Source organism: Meles meles, chromosome 18 (genome assembly GCF_922984935.1).
Source record: "Meles meles chromosome 18, mMelMel3.1 paternal haplotype, whole genome shotgun sequence".
Lineage (NCBI taxonomy): Eukaryota > Metazoa > Chordata > Mammalia > Carnivora > Mustelidae > Meles > Meles meles.
Window position 1 is genome coordinate 27,060,600 of NC_060083.1, and position 23,193 is coordinate 27,083,792.

The 23,193-nt window shown below is 44.8% G+C and overlaps 1 protein-coding gene across 1 annotated transcript; it reads right to left on the minus strand.

The window, feature by feature from the left end:
- Positions 1-12,949: 12,949 nt before the first annotated feature.
- LOC123929538 (C-C motif chemokine 3) lies at positions 12,950-15,034 on the minus strand. Its single transcript, XM_045985340.1, has 3 exons — positions 14,868-15,034; positions 13,818-13,932; positions 12,950-13,441 (listed from the first exon to the last, which is right to left on the minus strand). Exons 1-3 carry the CDS (start codon positions 14,941-14,943, stop codon positions 13,351-13,353), a joined length of 282 nt encoding a protein of 93 aa, XP_045841296.1. The 5' UTR covers positions 14,944-15,034; the 3' UTR covers positions 12,950-13,350.
- Positions 15,035-23,193: the final 8,159 nt, after the last annotated feature.

Genomic DNA, 23,193 nt, shown 5'->3' on the forward strand with positions numbered 1-23,193 from the left:
CTCCCTGCTCTGCAGAGAGCCCGATGTGGGGTTTGATCCCAGGACCCTGAGATCATAACCTGAGCCGAAGGCAGAGGCTTTAACCCACTGAGTCACCCAGGTGCCCCTCATTTATGTATCTTATTTAACTTTCGTAACTTATTTCCATTGTTGAATTGTGTGATGTAATAGATATTTTCTCTGACTTCTCATGACATTCTCTTCACCCACCCCCCTTCAGGTTCTCCTCATATTCACTATATGGATCACTCAGCAGGATGAGCTCTGTCTTGGAGCAGCTCTATCATATATCTCAAACAACAGATGCTCACGGGATGGTTGGCCCAGCACTGCGTTTCAAAATACTGAAGTGGGGGCACCTGGGTGGCTCAGTCATTAAAGCATCTGCCTTTGGCTCAGGTCATGATCCCGGGGTCCTGGGATGGAGTCCCGCATCAGTAGCCAGCTTCTCCCTCTCCCACTTCCCTTGCTTGTGTTCCCTCTCTGGCTGTCTCTCTTTCCCTGTCAAATAAATAAAATCCCTTAAAAAAATACTGAAGGCTCTTATATAAAAGGTAAACCAGCCTTTTCCTTGGGATGACTCCATTGATTTTGTCTTCCCAACTGATCAGAACCATAGGCTGAGAGGGATATTGGGGGAAGAGTAGAGACATCTGAAGAGGGGCAGAAACCACCAGAAAGGGACAGAGGGCTAGCCCAGGGGTGCCAGACCCTCGCTGGAGATGCTTTCTTAGAAAGCTGAAACTGACACACTGTTTTATCACTAAGTCATAATCGATATGATCTAGGACATCTTTCTCCTTAAATGACTACCAAGATGATGAAACGTACTGTGAATGCATATTTATGCACACGCCTTCATTTTCCTAAGCGAAGCTTTCCTCAGAATAATGGCTAATATTTGTTGAGCGTCTAGCAAATGCTGGGAGCTTGGATGCTTCTGTTAGCGATGGTCTAGCAAACCTGCCTGCGACCTAGCAAAGACTCCCCGTCTACCAGCAGGCCGACGGCCCTGGTCAGCTTCTCAGGTGTTCTGTGCTCTGCTTTCTGGGAGAATGTTCTCCAAAGCCATATCTAAGTTGAGGCTTCGAGGCTGCAGTGGCCAGAGTTAGCAAATTAAAATACAGAATGAACGATGTTTTAGTATAAGTATGTCCCAGGCATTATTTGGGATATACTCATAAAAAATCATTTGGTGTGTTCCGAAATTCAAATTTAACTGGGAATCCTGCCTTTTATCTGGGAATTCCACTTACGCTGAAGACTTTTATAGAGGCTGGCTATTTCCTGTTGGAGTGGGTACCTAAGGAGTTGTTTTCCAACCTTGAATTCACATTAGAATCCCTTCTGAAAGTTTTTAGAAACCCCAGGGCCAGGACCTCACCTCCAAAGTTAGGCATTTAGATTGGGTGTAGTAAGGTGGGGACTGGGCGTCAGTAATTTTGAAACTCCCAAGGTGATGTAAAGTACAGGCAGTTTGAAAACCACTGCCGGGTCTCATCAGAGCCTGTTTCGGCCAGCCTTGGGGTTTCAGAGGCAATGCAGCTCCTTTCTTATTTTTAAGACTTCTGAGCTGTTTTTGGTTACTTCCATTGGGTGGTTAATTAGAAGCAGAAAATCTGCTAGCTGTTAGCTAGCTGCCAGCTAACATCGCTTCTAGAAGTGGATTCTGGTCGGGCTGGTCCCCCTGGTTCCCCTTTTATGGCCACGCCCCATCCCCCAGGCCACTGACTGCTGTCCCCACAATGCCTTCTGCTGCTGAAATGATGCCATGGGCGCTGGGGTCACAGGAATCTGCTCCTTGCTTCTGGTGGCATCCCAGCTGTGACGTAAGTGTGGGACTGCTCATTTTGTCCACAGGATAAATGTTTACAAGGAGGGGTGGATACGGCTGTTTCTGGACCCCACTTTTTCATCCTTCCTCGTCTCCCATATCACCTTGCCTAGGAGAGGTCTGCTTTTCCCGTCTGCAAGCTCTATGTCACTGCTATGCAAACCAGCTTGGTGTGCAGGCAGCAAGAAAAAGAGGGCTTCCTTTTTTTAGAAAATTATTTTTATTAACATAAAATGTATTATTTGCCCCAGGGGTACAGGTCTGGGAATCATCAGTCTTACACACTTCACAGCACTCACCGGAGCACATACCCTCCCCAATGTCCATCACCCAGACACCCTTTCCCTCCCTCCCTCCCCCCAGCAACCCTCAGTTTGTTTCCTGAGATTAAGAGTCTGTTATGGTTTGTCTCCCTCCCAATCCCATCTTGTTTCATTTTTTCCTTCCCTACTCTCCACGACCCCCAACCCTGCCTCTCAAATTCACTGTTAGACTAGGCGGAAGCATCCTCACTGACTGGCCTAGGCTTCTGCCTTCAGCCGGTTCCGCTCTGTGGGGTGTGGTACTTAGGGTACTGCAGTTAGGGATACTTGGAGTTGTAGTACCAGAAAAGCTGACTCAAGCTGACTTAAGGGATAAAGGGAACCTGTTAGCTCACATAAGTGAAGCTTCGAGAAGTTGATTAGCTTCAAGCAAAGCCTGATCCAAAGCTTTGGGGTCCTTAGTCCTCAAGTATGATGAAAAACCATGATTCCTTCTGAATTTCAGATTTCCCTTCAATGTGAGAGTTCATCCAAGGACACCCCACTGTAAAGGGAGTCACTTTGCTAGTAGGCACCTTCCAGGATTTACAAGTTACCCTTTTGAGACCCTTTCATTGGGTTTCAAGAGGAGGAGAGGTGATGACCTTACCTTCACAAAGGTGGAGCCCACTAGGTTGGCCTCTCTCTTTCCTTTCTCTCTCTCTCTTTATTACTCTCCCCTGAGAGTTAGCAAATAATATCGTTCATCAGGGAACTACGTAGATAGATGATCTGAGAGAGACAGAGAGTGAGACAGACAGACACACACACACAGAGAGTGAAGATAGGAGGCAAGGGGATAGGGGAGAGAAAGGAGTTTTGGGAGGCAGCTGTGTTCCCACTCTATGGACTGAGTTTCTGGGAATCCCACCGGATTCCCAGAATGAAGATAGCTGGATTGAAGAGTATGTACATTTAACATTTTGATAGGAACTGGTTATTGCTCTCTACAAACCTGACCAAAATTCCACTTTTGATACTAAAAAATAGTTTAAAACAAAAAGAAGTATGCCTTATCAAACAATGAATAAACATTTGTGTTTCTCGTAAGTATGTTGAATTTCCCCCTCTTGAATTTTACAACAAACACCCTAAGTCTACCTTTCTTATACTTAAAAACATGACCTAGGCCAGGTTTCAGCAAATTTTTCTATAAAGGGTCAGATAGTCAATGTTTTTGGCTTTGTAAACAGACAGGCTCAGCTGCAGCTACCAAGTCTGCCACAGGGAAGGCAGCCACGGACACTATGTAACAGAATGAAACTTTATTTACAGACTGCATCATAATGGATTTGTTCTGAAAACTATAGCTTGGGAACCGTGATCTCGGTAATCAGTCTGATAAATAAATTTGGCATTCACAACAGAAGTCTCCTTGCATATAGTGGCTGATTATTTTTTCTTCTCTTATGTTAGCCACTGCTTTTGTGGAGCACGGATTCTAGGAAACTAATATCCAGGCAAGATGTCTATTGCTGTATGCACCTTGTTAAAAAACGAGTGATAAGTCCTTATTGCTGAAGTCACTGGTTTTTGGTCTTCTGTGTGCATGTAAGTCACTTGAGGGTTTGGATCTGGAGATCTGGATCTGGAGATCCAAACCCAAGAAATTCTGTTGCCAGCATTTTAAACAATCATCCCTTGTGGTTCTGGAATGCTCTGAGAGACGCTGGCATAGGCTTACATCGTTGTTATATTATTTATTAGCTGCCTGACCACGGGCAAATTGTTTCACCTCTCTGAGCCAACATTTCCTCTTCTGCCAAATGGAAACCTTGGTGAAATTATTAGGATTGAAAGGACTATGCATGATTTCTAGGAAAATTTGATTCATGAGAAAAGTAAACAAAGGAATGTATACAAAGAATGAATATAGTTAATGTACATACACTCTATGCTAGGTACGTAGTATTTCATCATCACTGTTTTCTAAGCTAATGCTTTGTGTTTTAGCTCTCAGGAATGTGTAGAGACAGGTATTACCGTTGTTTCCTTTCTGCTGCTTTCCCCTCTTCAGATTTTCTTACTCTTCGCCCCTTAGCCTCCCCATCATTTTTTCCAACTGGAGATCCTGACTTCATCACAAAACAAAACCCATAGGAGCACCCAAAAGACTGGTTTGGTTTTGAGAAATTCCATTATTTCATGCAGCTGAACACAGAAGTGGTAAATAACATTCTATAAATATTTGCTGGTTGATGGTTTTGAAACAATTTCCCCCTAGAAAATGCTAAGCATAGGCACCTACACACTTGTGTCAACCACTGTGTGATTGGACGGGTGCCGGGGCGTGGTGAAGAGAGTGTTGTAGGAGCTCTCCCTGCAGGCAGTCAAGAGTGTGTGGAAATACATTACAAAGATAAGTCTAAGGAAGTTTAAATTTACATCCAGAAAGAGGCCCAGAGTGTAGCAGCTTGATAACCGGCACCTAGCACAGGCAGCGTCAGGAGTTGAAGGAACATTCCTCCCTGGGCTCAGGTCCCTGCTCCCTCATCTGGCCAGAGATGTATCTAGTTTCTTATTGTTTCCAGGCCACTCAGGGATTCAGCTCTGGTTAGCTGCGGTCAGTGATGTCCTTGGCTCCAGGACTTGGTGGGGTTGACATAGACCTCCTGGCCTCTTTGGTTGGGAAGCTGTGAAGAAGGATGGAATTATAAAAACTGAGGAATCAGCAGGAGAATTCCTGGTCCCACATTACTACTGCTGAATTCTCTTTGTCTTGGGAAGCTCAGAATCTGCCTCCTTCCTCGGGACTGTTTCGCTAACCTCAGACTCCTAGACCTTTCCTCAGTGACTGTCTGGGGGGTGGGGTCTCCTCAGGAAGTCTCCCCTCTGCCTGGGGCAACTCTCCCTTGGCTCCCAAGCCCCAGGCCAGGTTAGAGAACACCCCCATGGCCTCTCCTTGTGTCCTGCCACTGGATAGGACCTCGTAGCTCTGGGTTTCCTAGAATGGCTCTCATCCACCTGTGATGCCTTTGTAGTCTGTTCCCTACACAGAATTCTGCTGGCTCCATTTTTGCATGTCCTGCCTCTCCCCAGAGATGGGCAAGAGGACCAGCTCTGGTTGCTGGTCTCATAATAGCCATCTACCATGTTGCTAGGAATCTTCCAGGAAGACATAGAAAAAGCAGCAGATCCTTGGGGGCCTTTGTGCACTCCAAAGAGAGGGGCAGCCTGAGCTGGAGTCATTTTTCATCATGATAGTGAACCAGCTCCTTCTGCCCAATGATAGAATTAGAAGAAAGAAGTTAGAGATAGCCTTGTTCAATAGCAAGAATCTTCTAGCTCTAATATTTTCCCTAAGCTTTTATCTTGTTCTTTCATTTGGGACATATTCCTCTGTCTCCTCACTCTGCTTGACTCCGTGTTTCTACATGTTGGATGAAACAGCTACCCCTACCAGCTCTGAGGGAGAACCTTGGAGTTCAACTTCACCCCCAGCTCTCTGTATCTCTCGAACCTTGGTGATTGTCCAAGCAACCTGTTCTATTTTTGATAGCTCCTGGTTGTCGAGGGTGGGCCAAGACCTGTCAGTGTCCTGAGGGAGAAGATCTCAGTCAGCCTCCAGGTTCAGGCTGGCAGGAAGCCAGGGCCAGGAAACAGGCCTTCCCGGAGAGAAGGCACGTGTGTCAGCTGCTGCTGACAGCGGTAGGCTGCTCTCCCTGATCTTACAGTCCCCTGGAACACAGAAATGCACCACAAAAACTGGGGCACCAGATGTGTAAAAAGCTCCCCTCCCAGAGAAACTGCTGCTGTGGAGCAAGGCAGAGGGAGAGCCCAAGAAAGGCCCTCTATCCGAGAGAGAATCCCGACAGGCCCTGCAGTCTGAGCACTTCACCAGGTTTCCCAGTTCTCTCAGGGCTTTGGCTCTTGGGGACTTGAATCCTGTTGGTTTTCAAAGCCAGGTGTCTGGGGCTTGTCAGGTGCAGTTCTTAACAGTTGGGGTGTCTGTTGTGGGGTAGGGTCCCTTGGCTCCTTAGGGAGAAGCTCCTGACTGAGCATCACAGTGTAGGACCGGGAGAGAGATGGGGGGAGTTATTGTGAGGCCGTTGCTCCGTCTTCTAACCTACCTCCATGGGGGTGGTGCTCCACTAGTTTTCCAGTCTTTTCTAAAGCAAATTGTCCCCCATGTCGTTGTAGACTCGGTGTATCTGGGGGAGGAGGGGAGGTCAGGATTTTCATATGGCGCCATCTTGGATGGACCACTTCCTCTGTCTCAGGATTTTGCTCTAGTCTTGAGTTTGGTCTCTATTTCCCCTCTGCAGGAAATGCAGCTGATGGAACAGTCTGGTGCTTGTTCCAGTTCTACTGGGGGAAAAGGAGAGATTTTCTCTGTAAATCACCTGTAAGGTGGCACTGGGGTGAATTTATTTCTCGGTTGATTCCTGGGAAGCTGTTGAAGCTGGATTCTGCCCCCTGTTGAAAACCAACTTAGTGTCCCCCTTCCCAAAGTAAGACAAGTCCTCATCCTGCCCTCCAGGTACATAGACTAGAATGCTAAAACTCCTTTGGAAAGAATAGCCACCTTAACAGGTAATGCAGGGCATTTTGAAAACCCCTTGGGAAGCCCTTTATTTCACTTGGGTACCCATAGGACCTGACATTGTGGTCTGACTCCACAGAAAGCAGCAAAACAATAGGAAATGGCAGTAGGAGATGCATGAACAGAGAGCCATGGTGAGGAGGATAGTGGGGACCCAAGAGGGTGGGCCAGAATGAGACTCGTTCTTGCCAGCCTTCTTCTTGAGTCCCCTATTTTTTTTCAGGTATGCTCTGGACCTTGGGGAGATGGAAACTTAGGGTGATGAGAGAGGAAGTTTTTAAGTACAGTGACGCCTTGTTGACTTGTAAATACAGGAGGGGTCTTGGGTAACCACAAGGCACAGGGTATTTGCAAGAATGGTTCAAGTGCTCAATTGACTAGGGCTGTTTATGGGGAAGTGGTTTCCCCAGCAAGGGGAGGTGAGATGTTGGTGTCATCCCGGGACCACACTTAGCTGGGTCCTTCTGATTAGAGCTATGTAGTCATAGTTTCCCCCAGCAGAGCCGAAACTTCTGTGTGATTCCATAGCTGTTCTTGCTAATAGACATGACACGCAATGATGCCATGAGTCCTGGCCAGCATACCCAGTTTAAATCGCTCCCAGGTGGACAGAGTTGTATTAGCAAAGACTGGGCTTCACGAGGGACTGAGCGTGCAGGCAGCCTTTCAGACACTGCTCATTCTAGAGATGCATCAAGGGCCCAAATGTACAAGACAGACAACATAAAGACATGTTGGATATGGGCACTAATGCATAAAAGAACTTTAAATTACCTTTGCCTTTGACCTTGATAATCTATGACTAGGAATCTAATTCCTATGTAGATGAATTCAAATATGAAAAAAATATGTCCCTGGCATATTGATAGCAATTTAAACTTGGACCCAATTTAAATTACTTACCGTAAGAAAATAATGAAAAAAATTATGGTATCTTCACTTGAGTTGCTATTTGGGAGACTTTACAAATAATGCAAAGTCATGGAAAATGTTTATGTTATGATAAGTTAAAAGGAAAACACAAAATGCAAATTGCCTTATCTTAATCAGGACCCACTCCATGTGTTGGGATGTGGTCAATTTCATATGATATGTTTTCGCAAATACTGTTCCCCAAAAGGAAGGGGAATAGAAGAAGTAAGTATGAGGTGTCCTCTGTCATCTATGCCTTTGTCCATTCAACATTAAAGGACTCTCCTATTTTCTTCACCATGGCAAGTTCTGTAATGTTGGTTCACTGTCCTGGGTGTCCGCTTTTTTCCCTGTCCCCAGTCTTCTGCTTCAGGGTCCATGGCGCCTGGGTCCTTCCCCACTTAGCATGTCCTGGGGTGGACATGCAACCTCAGTTTTTGGCAGTTGGTTTAGCACCATGAAGAGCTTCATGTCTCTTTAGCCTCAAATTTGAGTCATTGTCATTTATAAGGCAACAGGAAGTATACAAGTCAGCGTGTTCCTAAAAATACAGTAATTCAGGAAGATGGAAGACTAACAGTTTCTAACCCAGAGAGCAAAGGAGATGGAGAATTTATCACCTACAAAGAATTAGTGCCTTTCAGATAGTAGGAAAAAGTCCACTGGAAAAGGACAAACATATTACAGTGACCATGTGTTTTGCTGACCGGCATCCCTCCTGGTACCAGAAACCCACATTTCCCTTGGGAAGCCTCTGTTCCCCATAATTCTCAGGGTTTAAGATTATGTGACGTTCATCTACTTCACAGACCCAGGTATGCGCCTTGATTGGCTTAAGCAAATCCATGGAACATAACCCTAAAGCCACAGTGACTGGTTGGGAATTGGGTTTCTGACTTGGGGGTCAGTCAAATCCAAAAGAACCTAGTGATTTCAACGGGGACACAGGCTCTCTGCCTGCAGACAGCGAGCAAGGATTCATGTGACTCTGGAAGTTGCCAGCAGCCATTCTGGGGCTCTGGCATGGACCTAGGTCAGGGAAGAAAACAGGACTCGGGGGTTGCCATGGGGCTGCCACATGCAGCCTTCCCTGGAGCCAGTACCCTTCAGCCTTGGGGCCACAAGTCTCATTTATTCAAGCATCTCTAAGTTAGGTTAGTTTGTTTATTTCCCCCCTCCCCCCAAACCACCAGCATCCTGAGAAATGCAGAGACCTGCATCTGGGCGGAGGTAGAGGGTCTGTGAATAGTAACAGCCCCCAACTGAAGCGTGGGATCGGCTGACCTGAAGAAGTATGAGGAAGTTTGCCAAGGACCTCATTATATGAAGTGGTATTTAAACTTTGTGTGCATTGGTATTACCAGGAGCCTTGTGAAAACAAATGGCTGGGCTCCACCCCCTAAAAGAAAGAGAAGGGGGTGCTTAGGAGTTGCATTTTTACTATGTTCCCAGGTGGTACTCATGCTGTCTGGAGACTGCCTCTTGAGAACCAAGCTAACGTGGTTGGACTGGGCCCTACTGTATTTTGGTGCTAAAGGTCCTGTGCCAAGTGCTAAGTCTGCAACATTGAGGAATTTGAGGGGGAAGAGTCTAAATATTGGAATAGAATAGTTACTTCTTGCATCCATCAGTGAGGTCCTCTAGGAGAATTTAGACTACTTGGAAATGGCCTTATCTGAAATTGGAAAAGGAAACAACTCATCTTTGCTAAGAAAGGCTTCTCCAACCTGCCAGCTGAGAGTCAGACCTTCGCAGTCTCTAAAGGCTGCAAATGCAGAATTTTCTCCTTGAAGCTAAAGTTAGTGCAAGCAGAGGCAGGGAGGTGGGGAACTGCACAGGAGAGAAAGCGGGGGTCTAACTGCACCCCTCACCCCCACTCCCCACCTTCTCCGATGAAATGTTTATCTCTAACAAGGACAGTCAGCTCTGTGTGAAGGTACAGGGAGGACGTGGCTTGGGGCGAGGTACCAGTTATTCATCATTTCCCCGCATTGCCACACCTCTGCAGGGGCGACGCCGAGGCAGAGGTGTAGGGGTGGCTGCAGGACTGAGGGCTGTGCTGGGGAGCTCGCATTCCCACCCCCCAGTTAACATGCAAAATATACGACTGGACAAGCTTTCTGCTCTCTGCTTTTAGATGACGCATGGAATTGATCAGAAGCAGAGAGATGAGAAACCTATCGTTAGAAGGGTGTTAATTGCTGAAGAAACCACAAGACCAGCCAGAAATGGCCGTTGATTACTCAACACCCAAGCCAAAGCCCGGGCTCCTAGCTCACGTGGACAGGAGTGGGCAGCCCCCAGAGAAGGTCTCCTCCTCCGTTCATATCTCAGAGGAGTCCGGGGAGGGCATTCCCCAGGGAGGTCCAGCAGAGAGACTGACCAAGGGTCTCAGCCACGTCTCGGACTCTGCAGTGCCCCACAAGCTGATTAACAATGCTATTGCCATTCTCCCCTTTCGAGCATGGGGGTCCTTGTTCTGTTTACGCTGTTCACAATGCTTGTGTTTAGGGAAGGCTGCACCTGGTTAAGCTTCTCCTTTGGCTCTGGGGCACTGGACCTTGAGAAATCATTCACTGTAAATAAGCAGATTTATTTTATTTTATTTTATTTTATTTTTTGTCTCAAGAGGCTGGTCACAAACAGAGAAGAAATGGTGACTGTTCCATTGCTTCTTTAGGAACAACGACTATTCCTCCCATTCTCCTGGTGGTGTGTACACCCTTATCATGGGCATGGGGGGTAATGGTGTTAGGGGAATGGGGCTCCTCGTAGTGGAAGGGGATTGTAAAATGTTGCCTGAGAGGAGGTGAGTGTGTGTGTGTTTGTGTGTGTGTGAGAGAGATATGGAAGTCTCCGGCAAATGACTTGTTTGTCACATTACCCTCTCTGTATGAAAGCCATGATGGCATCAAGACTGTTAGGACTGGCCATGGCGAGCTCTATCTTCTGTGTCAATTCAGGATCACCAGAGAGTTATTCCGATGGATAGAGGATCACCCATCAAAGCATAGGGTCACAGAGAGAACGATGCATCCTTGTTAAAAACTAAATAAAAGAGAAGTGCAGAAAATAAAGAAGTAGAGTGCCCATTACTAAAAAATAAATAATAATATTCATTTCCTCTAAGAAACCACAGCTAGCTACTTGACATGTATCTTTGCCAAATATTTGCCCTTGTGAATTTATATGTATATATATCCATATAAATAAATATATATATAAAATAAATATAAATATACAAATATATATTTAGTATTATATAATAAATATATAATATATATTATATATATTTTGGATAAAATATATATATTATATCCAATTTTGGATAAAAAATTAGATTATTCTAAGTTGAATGAAATAATCATGGCTCACAAAAATGATATAATATTATATATAATATATATTATATATAGTTATATATAAATATAAATTATAAATATAAATATATAAATATATATAAACCAAAACCAATATATATAAACCAAAAGGAATATTATTCTATACATACATTCTGTATTCATGCGAGTAGAGTAGCAATGCCTATGTTAGATGTAAGCACATGCAACCTTTGCATATAATATGATGCATCCTTTCCATAGATATGTGCGTGTGTTTTTCTTTTTACTGATTGCAGAATTCTCCATGGACAGGCATCTCAGTCCTCTACTGACTTAGTCCTTTGCTGATGGTTGTTTCCATTAGCTTGCTGTTCACAAACTGTGCTGCTAAGAATATCCTTGTGCATACATATTCCTGTCCTTTAGTAGGGCTGCTGCAAGATACATTCCTAGACATGGAATCAGGGCACATGTTATCTAGTCCAATGCTATGGGCCTTTTAATGTTTTGCTTCCTAGTAGCTTTTAATTGTACGCTAAGAAGTTTGAGCAATACAATTCTGCACCAATTTTGGATTAAAAAATTAGATTATTCTAAGTTGAATGAAATAATCATGGCTCACAAAAATGAATACGTTCGGTTTTTCCACCAGTCTTTTGAACTTGCCTTCTGCAGAAAGGACTCTGGCTCAGTGTACATTCCTTATTGTTAAAACTGTGACTGGCAACCCACCTATTAACTAGCTCAGCTTTCACAGTTAACCCAGAAACAGTCTTAGAGTATAAACCTACATGCCCCACATGTGGGCTGGTTGTCTTTTCCTCCTATAATGTTAGACATTTACTTTGTGGAGCACAGATTCTTCAGAAATAAGGTACGCTATCCCTGTTACTCTGTACAGAAAAGCACTGAATTTGCAAGGGAGTGGGGAGTCGTACTATTTCCCAGCTGTCAATGTGCCTGGGGAACATATGACGACGTCCATAGAACTATCAATTCCCAGGTCCACACTTGAAGATTCTGATATGAGTATCTTTTTTTTTTTTTAAGATTTTATTTATTTGAGAGAGAGTGAGCAAGAGAGAGCAGGGGCAGAGGAAGAAGAAGCAGACTCCCCACTGAGGAAAGAACTCCATGTGGGGCTTGATCCCAGGACCCTGAGATCATGACCTGAGCCGAAGGGGGGCTTAACCAACTGAGCCACCCAGACCCCTCTGATATAAGTGTCTTAAACAATCATTGCTTATGATTTGAGAACAGCTGGATGGTGTTTGGGGATATAACTTTGCTAGTTTAAGAGTGAGTGTGTAGTTATATCAAAGTCTAGTTTTGGAACGCAGTTGTACCATTTACTTGGTGTGCACTCTTGGCCAAGTTGCTTAACCTCTCTGAGCCCGGCTAGAGTTTACTCTTGTATCACATGAGGGTATTAGTGGCATTTAAACTGTACTGTTTCATTGTGAGGATCCAATGAACCCTGCTTAAAAAGCACTCAGCCTGGAGTAGGTCTCAAATATGTTAGCAATTGTTATTAAGAATGCTTCATTTATGACCAATATGCACTGTGAATACTCTTCTTTTTTAAATTTTTTCATTTTTTTCAAGATTTTATTTATTTGTTTGACAGAGAGAGAGATCACAAGTAGGCAGAGAGGCAGGCAGAGGGGGAGGGGGAAGCAGGCTTCCTGCTGAACTGAGAGCCTGATGTGGGGCTCAATCCCGGGACCCTGGGATCATGACCTGAGCCGAAGGCAGAGGCTTAACCCACAGAGCCACCCAGGTGCCCTAATACTCTTCTTAATAATATCCCTCATCATAGTGAATTTTTCCAAATACGTAAGTTATGATTTCATTTATGAAGTATTCATAACGTCGGTGACCCAGAACTCCCAATTTCCCTCCATTTCACATCTGTCTGTTTTTTACCTATTGTTCCTTTTGACCAGCGATTCTGACTTTCCGGACAAATGAAACCAAACTCAATGTCAGTTTCTTTTTCAAAAGACCATCTTTATTATTTCTCAGGGCTGAACACAGCACTGAACAGAAACATCCCATACACGTACACCAGTCCGGTGGCTCGGGTGCCACTTCTGCCTAGCATAAACGACGACAGTCACGCAGTCGTCACCAATCACAGTGCAAGTGAGGGGAGCAGGGGAGGGCGGCGAGGAAGGTATCTTGGGGTCTCTCGGAGCGCACGGTCCCAGAGAATGACATTGAACATAAATAACAAAAATTAAATAATATAAATAAATTGGAATTTAAGTTAGAAAGAATCCCAGAGTGTGGCTGTTTGGCAACAACCAGCCCGCAGGAGAGGTAGCTGTGGAGGTTGTAGGGATGTTTCCAAGGCTCGGACCTCTGCTCCCCAGGCAGCCCACTGAGGTCACTGGGTTCTCAAAGCTTCCGGGCCACTCAGGCATTCAGCTCCAGGTCCGTCACGTACTCCTGGACCCAGGCCTCAGTGGGGTCCGCACAGAGCTGGCGGCCTTTTCTGGTCTGGAAGCTGCAGAGAGGGGTGGAAGGATTATTTACTGAGGAATCCAGTAGCGGAACTCTGGGCCCGCTATGGCCCCTCACCCCACTCTCTGCCCTGGACCCTCTGCCCATCTCGGTCTAGAGACCTCCTCTCACCGCCTCACCACCACCACCTCCTCCCAAGGGATCCTGCTGCCACCTCCTTTCGTCCTCCCTCCCCTCTGGGCTGGGCCAACCCTCCCTGACTTCGCAAGCCCCTGGCCAGGTCAGGTCACACCTCAGAGACCTGGGTCCTACATGCCATTCCAGGATGGCGCCCCTGGCCAGTCTATGCTCTCAGGTGCTGCCCCCACTCCAGACCGTCCCCATCTCCCCCAGAGGCAGGCAGGAAGACTGGCACTTACATAACACCAGGCTTGGAGCATTGGCTGCTCGTCTCAAAATAGTCGACTATGAACTTGCGTGTAATCTGCTTGGAGACGTAGGAGAAGCAGCAGGCGGTTGGGGTGTCCGCACCAACTGGAGGAGGAGAGAAAATGAGCCTGAGTTACAGTTCAGAAGGAAAAGTCAGATCTGAGATTGGATCTCTGAGAGGATGAGGAAGACTTGGAGGAAACGTTGCTCTGGGTACAGGCTGGCAGACAGGGTCGCTGGAAAGTGCTGGGTGTCTTTGCCTAGAAGTATGCCTGTCTCTGTTCTGGTTTCTGTCTGGGTCCTTCTTTGTCCTTGACCCTTTATCGTGGGCAGACTTTCTTGATGTGATCTAAACATCCAAGCAGACTGCTCTTTTTTCCTCTCTCTCTGGAAGTTTTGTCTGGCTCAAGGAGTCATGCCCCAGCAAAAGAGAAACCTTGGACATCTTTCTTATGACATCCAAGGGACAGAGCCCTGGGGAGACCTCCGGGGAGTGAGGGGAAGGATAACCCCACTGAGAGGTCAGCAGGCTTGGATCTTGCCTCTTATAAACTCATTTGCTTAGGGTCCCTATTTTGCCACCTGTAAAATGGAACTCCAACTCCCCTACCTCCCCCAGCTCTCAGATCTGGGGACTGGGACAGCTAAGGCTCCTTTATAAAGACAAAAGTAGGGGCACCTGGGTGGCTCAGTGGGTTAAGCCGCTGCCTTCGGCTCAGGTCATGATCTCAGGGGCCTGGGATCGAGTCCCGCATCGGGCTCTCTGCTCAGCAGGGAGCCTGCTTCCCTCTCTCTCTCTCTCTCTCTCTGCCTGCCTCTCCATCTACTTGTGATCTCTCTCTGTCAAATAAATAAATAAAATCTTTAAAAAAAAATAAAGACGAAAGTAAAAGTCTTGAAGAGAAATGCCACAGTTTTCAAGCCCTTTGAGAAGCTCCCTTTTTTCTCTTGGGGGCTCCCAAGGCCGGGAGACAGAAATAGGAGTGGTCCGACTACGGGGACAGGGAGTGGGGACAGTTGTGACAACAACAGAGACTCACATGGTGCAGAGAAGACCTGGTTGCAGAGGGCCATGGTGCAGAGGAGGACAGCGAGGGCAGCCCCAGGAACCTTCATGTTGCTCAGCAGGGTACGGCGTGTGGGCTCGTTTGTCCGTTTGTCCGGGGAGTGGGCCTGGGCACTGGCTGCTGCCTCCGTCCTTCTGGAGTGTGAGCAGATCTCCCCTGCTCTTTATAGCAGCCCTGGTGGAAGGGGAAATGGAATCCGGGGGTGTGGAGGGAAATTTTTAAGCACAGTGGTGTCATGCTGAGTATTGCCCAACTCCGGGTCCTAGGGGACCACAGGGGTTCAGGATATCCAAGAATAGCTTCTCTGAGCTCTAAGTTTCAGCCCGAAACTCATGACTTGTTCTGGTTTCTTGTGAGGAAATGGTTTCCCCCGTGAGCAGGAGGAGAGGGCTATGTGTTGACCCGAGGCTATTCTTAGGCAGGCTCTTCCCATAAGAACTGATCTATATGTGAGCTCGCCAGCCCTGTCCTTCCCACAGAGCTGAGACTTCTGTGCTTCCTCCGCTGTGGGGCGGGAAGGGGGGTGATGCAGAGGGTGCCACGCACCTGCCTCGGATGCAAGGCACTGACCTGGGGAATTCTCGCCGGGGGACATGGAAGCATGAGATCACATCTCCATTTCTTGTCCTGTCATCAGACAGTCACCGGGTGACTAGAGGCTCTGGGTTAACATTGGATGAGGATCAGAAAGCATAGTAGATGTGGGTGTTAAGATGTCAGGAGCCTAAAAATATTTATACCCCGTAACCTAGAAAAGGCATTTTTAGGAACGAGTTCTAAAGAAACAAACCCAAACACGGAGGCATCTTTAAACATAAAGGCATCCGACGCAGCATCACTTATGATTCTAAAACAAGAAAATCTAAATTCTCCTCTATTAGGGGAGGATAAAGTAAACGCTGGATTGCTCGCTTCATTCATTAAACTGAATGAAGTGAAATGGCGTAAATATATCATAACATCAGTTATATAAAGGTAAGATGAAAAATTGTGCAAGATGAAGAATTATACAAATATGTGTATGTATGTGTAGCCACACAGGTGTGACAAATACTATAACCATGTATATATATGGGATATAGATGTAAACAGTAGGAACGGGAAAAATAAAAAGCATTGGGAATAAACATCCCAAAGCACCAACAGTAGCTATATTTGTGTCTATGGTCTATGGATAATTAATTTTTTTGTTTTCCCCTTTTTCTAGATTTTTTTTCTAAAGTGAGAATGTATTACTTTCCTGGTCATTTTGTGAACCCATTTTGTTTTAAATCATTTACAGTATCACCATTTGGAAAATTGTTAGTTTGAAAGAAATTTTTGATATGCTGAAATTTCTGTCCAATGGCCTTTGTTAACATGAAGTTTTGATTTCCATTTCTCTGAACTCTTTTAAGATATTTACATAAATAATGACAAATTCAAAGCAGTTTTCTTATTCTTTTCCAGTCATAATTTCAGTGGTATGAAAAGGTCTCCTTTTCAGGCAGGTCGACATGTTTTTTTTTCTTTTCTATCTTTTATTATTCTATTATTACATAATTAATAAACCTAATGCACAGTTGGCCTTTGTCCTCTAGATGCTCTCAGTCTGATAGGAGCAGGTAGAGCATATAAACAGGCAACTACAACATTTCGCAGAAAGTGCCAAGATTCCTAGGAGAAAAATTAATGGAGGTTCACAGCACCAGGAGGAGGGAGAAATGACCTCCCTCAGGACAGTCTGGGGAAGACATCACAGAAAGAAAGGAACTTTGCTTGGGTCTTGGAAGGTATACCGGATTCGAACACATATAAATGGGGGGGGGGGGTAGCAGTAAGAGGTCCAGCTGGTACAGTCACAGGTGAGGACTTGCCAGTTCAGAGGGAGGAGCAAGAAGTTTAGTGTAGCTGTATTGTGGCGGAGTGAACAGGGACAAGGAAACTAGATTGGGGTCAAATCAGGAGGGTTTTGTAGTCCCCCAGAAGGGGCTAGAACAATGGTGAGAGTAAGACATAAGCAAAGTGAGGTCACACCACACACACACACACACACACACACACACACACACACACACCCCGTTCCTGTGTGCCTAGGGGTCCTGCTCTTAAAACACATGGGCTCAGGACGCCTGGGTGGCTCAGTTGCTTAAGTGTCTGCCTTGGGCTCAGGTTGTGATCACAGGGTCCTGGGATCAAGTCCCACACTGGGTGTCGTGCTCAGTGGGGAACCTGCTTCTCCCTCTGCCTGCTGCTCCCCCTGCCTGTTCTTTCTCTCCCTCTCTCTCTCTGACAAATAAATAAATAAATAAATTCTTAAACAAAATACATGTGCCCTCTTTTCATCCCCTCTCTAGGATTGCTAATGCTGGTCTTGAGAGAAGCTAAGGCAAGATCAAGGACAATGGCAGGTTACCCTGGGCTTCGCATCTAAGTGTCTTCCCTCGTTACTGTTATTTCCAAAAAAGGAGTCTATCACTTGTTTCAGTGGAAACTCTAAATCATATTCAGTGCCTTCTCCTCTGCCCGCCCCCTCTTCCCCAGCCCTCAGCTGATACCCTGAACTGGACACTCTCATTCACTTCTTGGGGAACCCCCTTCAAACTTGTGATTCAGTTTCTGAGAGTTGAATGCTATCAGTTGGGAGGGCCAGAAGAGGGAACTGGAAACTGCTGAATCAACCTCTTTCCTGATAGTGGACCTGTAGTAACCGCATCAGCCACATTGCATTGTAATGAGTTATTTATGCAATTTTCTCTCCAAAAATTGCAACCGTGTCCTGTTAATTTTAAACCAAATTCAAATCATGTCTTATTGGTTAATTTAAACCAAAGGCTAGCACACAATTATTATAACATGATGAATTGTCTGAGATCATATCCCTTATATTTTTGTTCTTCTAATAAAGGTGGTTTACTGAATATTCAATTTTATCTTAGTGTTTATATATTTGTAAGTCTTTCCATATTAATCCTCAAATCAGAAAATAGCCCTTTGTCCTATGTGCTTTTCCTGGATCAGAAAATAACATACTTGTCTACAGAGTATGTGCTTGATGTACAGATGTTGAATGAAAACTATAAGGGGCCTTCCGATGGTTGAGTTGGTTGAGTGGGTCTTAGAACTTTCCTAGGTGGTAAGTTGATGTTACCGGGTGAAATGACTTTCCCAGGCTCACACAGATGGCACTGGTCAGTTTAATGTTTCCCTGTCTGTTTTTTGGCAGGTTATCTCCAATGGTGACCACAATGCTTGACACATAGTAGAGCTTAATAAATATTTGGTGAAGGAATGAATAAATCACTGATTTGACCAACAGTGTGTGTTATGCCCAAAGTCCCACTATGGAGCTGACATACTAACGGGAAGGAAAGAATCAGAAGGGTCCTGGTGTCGGGGTCTTCATCTTTGGTGAAGCACCCGAACTCTCTCATGTGGTGGTGGCACAAAGTAGCTAACAGTAGCATGGTGGACCTTTCGGTTTGGAGGGGCTTCATTTGTGTCCTCGCTTTCTAGCTCATTCCAGCCTCTTTGAGGTCCCATCCCAGGCCAAGAGAGCATCCTAGCCATGAGTGTAGGGAATTTTGGCTGAACAGTTCATGTTCTACAACGTCACTGCCTTGTTCTACACCGCTCACCTCTCCACTGCTTCCCATGCCCTGGCCCTGCTGGATGGGTTTCCTTCCCATTTCTGGCTCTGTGGCCCCACTGTCTTGGGCATCAGTCCCACCTGTCTCCCTTCAGCAGCAGGAGTTCCATGGACAGGCTTGCTGATAATGACCACCTGTTTGACCTAACCTTGGCTCCCATTTTTAAGGTGTGGCCCCACCTTTCAGGTAAGCAGAAACTATATCCCAGAGACCTCTTTTTAGCATCCTAGAGAGACAGTGTCTCATTAATGGGGCCCCTTCTTTCTACAACAAGGCCCTTTGTGATCTTGGATTCTTCTTGTCATTCTCCTCTGGCCATATTGCTTATGTAATAGAGCAAGGAATCCCTTTGGTATTGGATTAGATCCATTCCTGCTCCCCTTTCTCTGTTCTCCACTCAGTAAAAGGCATCTCTACCTACAAAGCCTCCAAGCCAGAAATCTGGGACTCACCTTTGACGCCTTTCTCCCTCTCATTTGCATCTATTCTGTATTTGAAATGAAGTATATCTACTTCTTGCTGTTCCTACTACCACTGTCTTAGGTCAGACCCTCATTATTTCTTGCCATCATTTCTTGTCTCATCATTTCTTACTGCTGTAAGAGTGTCCTATCAACCGTTTTTCCTTCTAGTTTTGCCTCTCTTCAGTCTGTTCCATCGCATGCCATCCAAAGTGATTTGCTAAAACTCAAATATTTCAAATACCTTGCGTGGTTTCCAACATGAAATGGAAGCTTCCCCTCTGTGACCTGACCCCCGCCTCCCTCCTTGGTCTGTTTCTTGCCACTTTCAGACTTCCTGGAAACTTAGACTCAGCCCTGTGAACCCCATATAATTCCTTAAAAGTGCAGGCCTCTCCTTTGCTTTCTATGAATGAGGTGTCAGCGCCTCCTTCTGGGAGATCATAGGGCAGAGTGAATTCCTATAAGCACGGGTACATCCCATGATAGCTGCCGAGATGAGCATTTACAACAAATAAGGAATGCCACGGTATAATAAATTCCCTTAATTTTCTAAGGACAAGGGAAACCCATGGATTCTACTGTTCAAAGGCATGCAGAATGCAAAACTGTAAGACATTTTATATCACAATAACAGAACTTTGGTTTTTAAGCTTTTAACATAAATTTATAGTAAGCACATTTCCCTTTTCTGATTTACTTGCGCTCTGGAGACAGATCTCCTTGATTTCGTTTCCGAATCTAACATGGAATAGCTCTGTGTTCTTCTGTAAATTAATTACCTCTCTGTGCTTCAGAGAGGTGCTTTCCTCATGTGTGAGGGGGATAATGGTACCTGCCTCAGAGGACCCCCAGGAGGATAAAATACATTAGCATCTATGAATGTTATGTATAACATAACATATATGTGTAACATATAACATATCATATGAATAACAAGCTTTAAATATTACTGGCTCTTGTAAGCACTATGTTAGTGTTAGTTACTATCGTTATATTAGTGTTATCTAACTATCATTAGATATTACTGAACTATTCCAGTAAATCTATTTCATGTATTAAAAAAGGCGCAGTTCTATTGTTCTTTGCCCAACTAACCCCAGCCCTATACTTTTTGCCTGGTTAATCATTCTTCAGATCTCAGCTAAATTTATAATAGAGAAAAGTTAGCACAACCTGCATGGCCTGACGTAAGTAAGAGAATGGTTAATTATAAAATTTTAAATAAAATTTTGGTATATCCATGCAATGAAATACCATGCATGCCAATTTGAAGTAACTTTTGTGTTTTTTAATGACATGGAAGAATATAAAGTAACAAAATAAAGATATACTAGTTCAAGAAAGAATAGTAACGGAGAATAGTAAAATACAAAATCATGTACAGAATGCTGGCTCATTTTTGTTTTCTTATTATGCTCTCCTATGTTTTCTAATTTTTGTAGAGTGGTGATGTATATTTTCTGTGAAAACAAACAAACGAACAAAACTCAGGCATTCCCTTTCTTGACATTTCACCACCGCCTTCCAAAGCATGTATCCCCAATGTCTGAAACAGTGCCCAGAATACAGTAGACACTCAGTAAGGTTTTATTGAATTAGATTTCTTCTCTTGTTGGATATTCTCTGTGACCAAACTGGAAAGAGCTTGAAACAGGTATAAAAGCACTGTTGGAATGAAGAAAGATGCTTCCTAAGGAATACTAAAAGTCTTCCAAACACTGGTGAGGCTTTAACCTTCTCTCAGAAATGAACATCCCTAAAGTCACTGACCTCCACCCTTGACTGCAAAGAGCAGGCTGTGGTAGGTGACGAAGACCCATTTCCTCTTTAAGAAGAGTGAGGCTGCTGGCTTGAGGGGGTGGAGTGATTGTCTCTGATGAACTGCTTCAATCACTTTCCTGTCTTACAGACTCCATCCTGAGCCTCCACACTTTGGATAATGTACTTGTTTCTTCCTTCTACAATCCATTTTCTGCCCCATTTCCCTGAGTGACTTGGCTATCACATTGGCAAGACCAAAGGATTTACCTGTATTGGTTTATTGTCTTGGCAAAGTGAACAAACAGTTAGCTCACATCGGCGGTCTAGTCTCAACATTTGCTCACAAGGACTTCTCTAGTTTTGGGCATTCCACATCCTAGAGGCTAGTGCTCTTGGCCCTGACATCCAATGGTCTCCCCAATCCTCATGCATCTCAGTACTTTCCTTCTAGGCGGGCACAGAATGTCTGGATTGACAGCTTCTGTTTCCTGTCCTCAACAGCTTTGTAATCCCTTCAGAGGGTCTGGTACCTTCTGGGGCTTCCTACGTGTACAGTCTCAGAGGTCATACCTATAAAGGAAGTTCCAACCTAGGAGTTGGAAGACTTTGGTTATTGACACACATCCTGTGTGACCTTGATTAAGTCTTTGAACTTCTCTGAGTTTGTATTCCTAATCTGCACAATGGCAAAACAGGTCAGGATCAAATAAAAACATGGATGAAGATCTGCTGGGGGAAATCAAAAGTACCAGGACCTCTGCAAGGTCCTATTACTGCTGTGGCTAGTGGTCCTGTGTGTAGCCCTGGGAAGCTGGGAGGACAAAATGAGAAGACAGATGTGAAAGTGCCCAAAATGGAATTATGAGCACAGTGTTAGCAAGGGCATAAAAGGGGAAACTTCTATGTTACCACGAATGAGGGGAAATGAAGGGTTTCCCTGCTCAGGAGTGAGGAGGTGGACACAGGGACCTGTGGGACCAGTTAACTCTTGCTGCCACTCCTACAACTCTAAGCTGGAAAGAGCTGAGTCTAGAAAAGTTTCCTTGATGATAAAACTACTGGGTATGTGGGTGGAAGGCAGAAGAAAGAAGAGAATTACCCCATTGAGGTTGGGGAACCACATTTTGGATAGAGCTTTTCAAAATGATCAGTTTATTTGTACTTCATTTAGCTAAGTGGAGTTCACATCCTGAGTCCACGTTACCTGTCACGTCCCCTCCCATTAAAACTGGTAGTTTGGCTGCCTCTGGACACCTATTAAGCAAATGTTTATTGAATACCTACTGTGTACACAGAGATAAGCATAACATGGTTTCTGCATCAAGGAACTCCCTTTGATGCAGAGAGGGAGACAACCAAATACGTTCTAGTTGATATGAAGTAGGGAGCTCTGGGAGAGCTGTAGGAGCATAGAGGAAGATACAGAATTTAGTTGGAAGAGAGATGGGGGAAGTTCTCTAAAGAAGATGAGCCCTTTTTTTGTTGTGTATTTGAGAAGGATTTTTTCTCATTCTCTATTGACTATTACTTAGAAATAACCTCCATGCATAAATCTCAGAAGCCATTGATTCAGCTTAACATATTGATACAAGCCTTTGTACTTTTGGTGTGGAATTTCACTGGTGTGAACACAGCATTATTGTTGGGACCTTCACAAACAAAAGATTTTATCTCCATGAGCCAAAGCTCAAAGCAAGGCTGGGAAGCCAAAGTCAACAGTCAAATTCATTGTGTGGCTCAATGTAGACTAATTACCCATTCTTACCTATCATCATTGTCCTGTTGTTCCAGAGAAGACACCTTTGTAATCCCTCCACAGCTTGAAGACCAGCACACCCCACTCATTTAGACAGAGGACTCCATGTCAGACAGAGGACTCCAATGACAGGGTCATTGGTTGAATGTCAAGTGCTCCTTCTTAGTGCACAGTGGGGTTTAGACTTGACTGGAGACCATTCATTGACAGCCAAGGGATGGCCTTCTCCACCCTTTGGGCTCCCTGACATTTTGTTTCTACTTCTGATAGAACACTTACCTTATTCCATCTCATGGCATCATTATTTCTGTCACCGTCTACACGATCACTAGACTAAGACCTCTGAGGGCAGATTTGGGGCTTCCTTCAGCAGATGACTACTCAACTGAGTTGAATAGAAATGCCATGAATAACAAAGTCTGTAGATTTGGAGGAACATTAAGACATGTCCTCCTTCCCTTAAGGCAAGGTGCTTAATGCATGAACATGAAATTCCATCAACCAGGAGAGACAAAGTATTGCGGAAACTTAGGAGATGGAGGACTTGGTAAAGATTGGAACATTGGAAGCAAGACTTTCACAAAGAAAAGGGTAAGGACAGGATAGAGGAGAGAAGTAGAGTTTGTGAGTGTATAGGTGATGGTGGTTGGGGAGTGATGAAATAAGATGACATTGAACTTTATTTAGTA